Genomic DNA, 7666 nt, shown 5'->3' on the forward strand with positions numbered 1-7666 from the left:
AAATGTGACCAAACGTCTTCAGTAAAACACAACATCCATAGTACAGTGCGATTTTATTTAGATATATTTATCTATTTATATAGATAATTAGTAGGCATATAGATGCTGCCATAGATAATTTAACAAACTTTCAATATTCTTTAGCTTTTTAAGAAAATTTGTGCACATGTAAACATGTTATGTTTGTATGCACGTCTTACAACACATTCAACCATTCAGAACACTTCTCTCTTAGTTATAACTAATTATTGTATATATATATATATAACCAATCATTATTTATTCCAAGAATTTACATCATTTATCCCCCCCCCCCCCCATTTTTTAAAGATCAAATGAAACCCATAATGAAAACAAACACATCATCAGTGTTTGAGTGGATGGAGAATCAATGTCATTTACATTTATCATTTGTGAAATTAAATTTCACACATTCCTGTACCACAGTGCTCATTCTGTTTATCATTGGAAATTTGTTGATGACAGAGCAATCCCTTAAACGTTGGTGCAATTTTATTTGAAGAGAAAATCATCCTCTTCGGATACATCAGCCAATATTAAAATCACAATATAAATAAAATATAAAGCAATGTGTGTCAAAATCACTGTCCTTCCAAGATTATACTAATCATGCTAATGGCAAAAATCTGACAAATGACTGATTTTGTAGTCTGGCTTGAGTTTACAAGATAAAACTCTACTTATAACTAATCAATGAATAATCCATATCATCATTTCATGGTGAGGCTTTTCTGTTTGCTCATAAGATAAAAAAAATAAAAGGACTGCCTATTTGGCCTGTCTGACTAACCTATCAGAATTGAGCTAACTGAAGGTTACCCTTAAAACCATCATTCAAGTCAGTCAAGCAAAATAAATTTCAAGAAGTGATTTATAACTAAAATAGTAAGGGTCCAGATAAATTAAGGGCTAAATATAGCTATGTTGGTAAGGAGACACAGTCTCTGATACAGGTATATCTACAGGAGAATCTAAATTAAGACATAGGCCATGCTGATGAGCAAATACAGTGACGATATGGACCTAAGGTTAGGTACACATCTTTATAAAATTAAATGTGTCCAAACAAAATGGAAGGTAGAAAGTCACAGGGACTTTTCACTAAATATTCAGCTAGCTATAAATGTGATGTTACTGTGTCCAGGTGAGCTAGCTATAAATGTGATGTTACTGTGTCCAGGTGAGCTAGCTATAAATGTGATGTTACTGTGTCCAGTAATCCGAGATTCCTCTGACTCTAACCCCTGCTTTTATATTTTGACATGTGCAGGGGAGAGTCAGAGTGGAGGCCATATTGAAAAGTGGGAATTCAGCGACACCAGCTGGTGTCGTGACTCTGCATACCTTTTACAACTTTATTTTGCGGATCTAACTTCCGAGATGCAAGAACTCAGTAAAGGGATGATTCTTCTACAACTTATTCATCACTAATATGATGCTATCGCCATTTAAACGGCCCTATCACCGACAAATGAAGTATCACTTGAATTAGGTCGCCTCCTCGCCATTTGATTTCTTTGCGCATGACGTCAGCTGGTGTCGCTGAATTCCCACTTTTCAATATGGCCTCCGCTCTGACTCTCCCCTGCACATGTCAAAATATAAAAGCAGGGGTTAGAGTCAGAGGAATCTCGGATTATGTGTCCAGGTGAGCTAACTATAAATGTGTATGTTACTGTGCACAGGTGAGCTAGCTGTAAATGCTTACATGTAAATTCGCCCAGGTGAGCTAGCTATAAATGTGTACATATTAAGTTGCCCAGGTGAACTAGCTGTAAATTCTTATATGTAAATTATGTGAGCTAGGTATATAGGGGTACATGTTACTGTGCCCAGGTGAGCTAGCTAGAGATGTGTATGTTAATGTGCCTAGTTGAGCTAGCTACAGACGTGTATGCAACTGTGCCCAGGTGAGCAAGCAGTAGATGATGTAGCCAGGTGAGGTAGCTGTTGATATGTATGTTAATGTGCCCAGGTGAGCAATGTGACACTCAGTACATGCAATTACAGGTAGACAGAACTGGTAACATATTGGGACATTGACCTTTCCTTCTTACAGTGACCTTGCAGTATGTACTCACACCAGATAATCTCTCATATAAAATATCAAGGAGATCATAAAATTTATTGTATTTTAACAACACTTTAGTTGATGCCTTATAAAAATGACATCTAATAAATTTTCTACTTCATAGTGTTAGCATCCTCAATTTATAAATAATACACTTAATTGAAGAAAGATTTAATATATATAATAAATGTTTCACATGGGTACAAATATTGTACATGGATTTGATCCGATCTTTATCTACCAAGAAAGAGTTTCTTCTATCATATGCCCTTTGCTTTCTGTGTCATTAGTTAAACCTGCAGGGATCCTACCTAAAAATCAATATTTACCACAAGCTATAAAGTACTCACAGAAAATGGCCCACTCTCTTACTCATGTCTTCCTAGACCTTCAAGGTTATTTGTGTACTGTGCTGTTAATTTTACATTGTACACTACATTATGTATAAAGACAATCAACACATGAAACATAGTTCCTTAATTCAGTTGTGGTAATCCAACACAGGCCTAAGTCGACATTGTAGAACATAAACTGCTTACTAAGCCATAACATTATTACCATACAAGGGTAGCCTCGTCACGTCACACAAAGATTGACAGTAAAGAATGGCATCATAAACCCTGACCATGTAACGTTATAAACGATCAGACCAATGCCCAGGATACAACATATATATTAAAATCAAACACAGATTCTTATGATGTAGTACTAATTAACAGACCCGTAATTAACACATGGAGGAAAACTGCTGTGTCAGCAGAATTAGAAACTGTTAATAAGTCTTCAAAGAAATAATTTACTTGTAAAGTCAAGTGGTCACCAAAGGATGTTGAATAAAACTAGAGAGGATGACCTTGAATTAAAAAAAAAAGGCAAGTACCTTCTGTTTATCAAAACCATCTACAGTATCCAATTTATACAAGTGTGTAATTATATTCAACCAATTAACACCCCTGCATATCTGAAACTCCTAGTGCTTTTCTCTTGAAATCTAAAGAGAATATTCAACACTCTCCTAAAATTAGATTTGAATGTATACCCCCTCCCCTTCCCCATTACCAATCATAATATGATTTTACTTGTCAATTCATGTAGATGTATAAACTTTATTTTGTCACAAGTGCATGTGTTATATCTGTCACTACATTCATAGTCACACACATACAAACACACAAACAATATGGGGTTTCCCTGTCACTAGCTTAATGAGTGCTAGAACACATGTACAAACAATTACTGAGACGACATTGAATCCTCTTTCATAAATCTGTCATCCAAAAACCAAATATGGTTTAATAACAATTAGTGATCAAAGAATCCATGTGTAATGGCCATAAAAAGACAGTTTGTACAGACTATCTACGTAGTATTATGTGTATTGATTGAGGAACACAAAAAGAACAGTCAGCTCCACAAACTCATAATGGCTGGGGCTGATACAAATGGGCTGTGGCTAAGAGGGTGTAGATCTTGATACACTGTGTATCATTTAATGAAGTCAGCTTGCCAATTGATACATGTACTTCTATTAGAATAGAGTGTAGCTTTGAAAACTAATATAAAAACATACTATTCAAATACTACTAGACATACTTATCTTAATCTGTGAAAAAATTTGATGTATATGATGCATTTAAAATCAAAATTTGAAGCTAATTCAAACCTTTTACATATCATGTTTTTTTAAGTCCTGTTTTATCAGATTCACACAAAAATTATGCAACTCCAGGGAAATAACTAAATCTCCTTCACCACAGGACCAGGCCAGGCAGGCCTTAAATAAATAAACAAGTTTCCATTCCTGTGTACATATATATCCCACTAATTCCCTGCCCTCAACATGTGTTCTTGTGATTGTAGAAGTACAGCCCAAAACCTTCACCCATCACTGGCCATCAGGACACAAAGAAAGCCAGCAGATCAACATCTTACAAAACTAAAAGCACGAATCAGTTGACATTTCTAAACCTCAACTTTATTTTGAAAAGGCTTTGAATACACACATTGTTATAAATGTTTTCATTTTATATACATGATATAGATGTTAATGCTATCAACATTACAAGGTGCTGGGTCATTTGAACACAAGACCTTGGTCAACATGGTCCAGTGGAATCTATGCGTGTCTGGGGCTGCTGAAGATACCACAGGGAAACATTACCGAGTATGCACACATCCTGTATTTATTATTAACCTCTTTGTTACTTATGATTACTAAAGTGTGAAATACATCACACACATATGTGAAAATCTATTGTACATACTCTCTTATAGAGGACTAGCTGTAACTTCATACTGAAAAAGGAAACAAGTCAGTGAGACAGGATGTTATAGAGGCCACCAAATACATTATCTGTCTGAATCCACAATTAAAAAAAACTAAAAATAAAAGCTTATAAAAAACATCGCAATTTTAACTTTCATATAACTTCGTAATATTGAGATTTCAATTTTGGCTTTTCATCATCTCAGTGATGAATGAATCACATGAGATGACTATTAACATAATTAAAATGCAAGTCAATAATTCATCATGGTTGTAGCGATTTTCAACAATAGATCAGAAAGTTTGAAACACTTGTGAATTCACCACTGCGTTATCATGGTTGTAGCGATTTTCAACAATAGATCAGAAAGTTTGAAACACTTGTGAATTCACCACTGCCTTCTAAACAAGGGACATCACAGAGTTGTACTATAGTACACAGAAACCACTTAACGTACATGGAAAAGTCAACGGGAAATATCCAACATACAAATGGGTTAAAAACTTGTATCACATTCATTAAACCTGTTACATCATTCACATTTTTGAAAGTTGGATACCATTTCCTCAAAAAATTCCAATAACATTATACATCTTATAAGTATCTCGAAATCTACTCATGATTGGAACATTAAAAATATTCATGACATTCAAATCAAAATGCCATAAACAAACAAACACAAAAAAAGACAGGAACCTAAAATACATGTACTAATAATATATTAAATCCATGTCATTATGGATATTTGCTCAATGTTCATGTATATCCCCCTTTTGGAAACAGGCCTGGTTTTTATTAAGCCCAGGTACTTTCATGCACTAATAAAAGTTGCTTCAAGGCTACTGGCCATAATGTCATGTACAAGGGCTGGAACGATACAAATATGTCTATGATTGAATATATAACAAAATACAGTGTAATTTATGAAAAATTCTTATTGTCTTAAGCCTTTTTGTCAGTGATCTCAGGGATAAAAAAAATCATTTCATTAAAAAAATAAAAATCTGAGTGTTTCAAATTAAATTATATCTGGGGTTAACACCAGTAAGATGGAGACCCGGTGGACAATATGGGGCACAAGATAGACTTCAATTTATGCCTAAGATCTCATTTTTAGTTCAAAATAAGTAGTTGTGTGAGTGTGTGTGTGTTTTAGAAATTTTTAACTGTTAATATTAAATATACTTTATAACTTACTTTAGGAAATGCTATGAGATTGATGCAAAAAAAAAGAGTTGATTGTTTAACAAGGTGTAAATATGTCAAACCACCAGAAAGCAAAAATAATACCATGAAGCTGCATAAAGTTTTGTTTCTAATCTTTTGGCTCTATTATGGTATTCTTAGTTCCAATGAATATTCAGGCTGCTTAACATATGCCCATTCTTGGTGCTTACTAATAGCTACAAAGTACGCCTCTAAACATCCAGAAGCACACAGAAGTTCAGCTTCATAGCATAATATCTTTGCTACAACAAAGAGAATAGATATCAGTGTTTTCATTGCTTTGAACCATTCTCATCATGTCAACCATGTCCTTCACCTGAACTCTGTCGTAAACACAAAGATAGCATAAGGAGTTATAAACATACTGCATGACAACATACAGACAAGTTACAGATACTGCACTGCAACCTTGAGTAAAAAAGAAAATTTTATAACATATGAATTGCCACACCCTTCAAATCTTTTGTTCTAATAGAAAGAGATTATTTCACAACAAATGCTGAGCTTTGATCCTCACTGCTACTCAAAAGAAATGTAAACCTACCTAGTCTCAACTCGCCAAAGTTCCCACATCCAATTTTTTTGCCCACTCTAAAGTTTGGTCCCACCATCATGGGTCCAGCTGAACTCCCTGTTCTGTTCTGCATGCTTCGAGCACTTTGTTTCCTTCCAGATCGAGAAGCGTCTTCGTACTCTCTAGCTTGAGAGTGCATACTATTATTAAGCGGTCTATACGCTATCTCTATTTATTTAACGAACGACAAAAGTTCGTTGTTCAGTTTTTATGGAATCACCACGTTCAGTACTTTTCAGACTTGGTCAACTAATATACCAACCCAATCCAAGTTTTTTCTTGAGTTTGGGTGGGGGTGGGTGGAATTTTCCCATACTACGCTGATTGCAACATATCACTCTTATCCTCACATCCTAATTCTATCTAATTTCAGAGCACATTTTCCAGAAATTCAGATGATAACAAGTTTGTTATTCGATCATGGTTTCCTCGATAAGGAACTACGTTTACAGCTGCTCGGGCGATCAAAATTATTCCGCATCAATGATAAGTCAACAAAAGATCAAAATTAAATTATAAATCTATAATGTTATTGATCTTTTAGTCATTTAAAATCACATTTAACAATAAAATTACCTTCAAAGAATATAATAATTTACGATTTGGGACTATATTTTTTAGCGGTAATAAATACCGGAATAAGAATATCAGCCGCCCGGCAAAGTGCGCAAGTCGGGGATTCCCGTTACCAGGCGGTCGGTTTATTTATAATAAACATTGCACATAAAGGTCGCAGATCCTCAAGACACCGATTTCCATTCAGATAGAACATGAGAATGATAAGTTCAAATCTGTGGCCTTCCAAAATTCTTTTAATTTGAAGTAAATTTACACAAATTATACCAAAACCGGCATAATCACGCCACTAAACGTCATTTCCGTGTCAAAAATAGGTCAAAATGCCATCGGTTAACCCCTCTATAAACAATAAAATTTGCCTTTCGGATAGAAACGAAGAGGGTCCAGAATAAAACATACTTTTTTCATAAAAGAAATTTTATGAAAAAAATACGAATTACTGCACGAGATCTATAAGAGTTGAAAGAGGTATCCTCGAGAAACCTATTTCGGTGGTAATAAGCACTCAATTACAAAATTTTCCTTACAGGTACAATTGAATAGGAAATTAATGCAGTTTTACTTTGAGGTTCCTATTATTTATTTAAATATTGCCAAAATTTTGGTCAAATAATATCTAATAGATATTTTTTTTCTCAAAATGTATGACATTCTGTTTTTGACACGTGCAAATAGATGAGGTACCTAAATCAGTGGTATGATGCTTTATAAAAGTTTCTACCTTCGTAAGATCAGCACCAAACAATTAAACAAATGATTTAGAAATTATGGAATTGAACAGAGCAATAGATTTACAGAATACCGGTATTTTGTATATATGTGTTTATATATGTTTATATTGTCTAACCTAACAACAAAGCTTTATGATAAACGTGATGACTTCAACTTTTCAATCGTCAACTTCCCTTACTTATGTAGCAATATACC

At 34.3% G+C, this 7666-nt stretch overlaps 1 protein-coding gene across 9 annotated transcripts in view; it reads right to left on the reverse strand.

Moving 5' to 3' along the window:
- Window positions 1–6630, reverse strand: part of LOC133181579 (casein kinase I-like) — a 28566-nt gene extending 21936 nt beyond the window's left edge. For 5 of the 9 annotated variants that reach the window (XM_061316090.1, XM_061316097.1, XM_061316095.1 and 2 more), the window contains exon 1: window positions 6131–6629. In XM_061316090.1, the coding sequence (XP_061172074.1) occupies window positions 6131–6299 (169 nt within the window). In that variant the 5' untranslated portion in view covers window positions 6300–6629. Of the gene's footprint in view, window positions 1–6130 lie in introns of all 9 variants that reach the window. The other 4 variants (XM_061316091.1, XM_061316088.1, XM_061316096.1 and 1 more) reach the window with 2 other exon arrangements.
- Window positions 6631–7666: the final 1036 nt, after the last annotated feature.

This window comes from Saccostrea echinata, unplaced genomic scaffold (genome assembly GCF_033153115.1).
Source record: "Saccostrea echinata isolate AGI-Se365-2 ecotype Australia unplaced genomic scaffold, CSIRO_AGI_Sech_v1 ptg000009l, whole genome shotgun sequence".
Taxonomy (NCBI): Eukaryota; Metazoa; Mollusca; class Bivalvia; order Ostreida; family Ostreidae; genus Saccostrea; species Saccostrea echinata.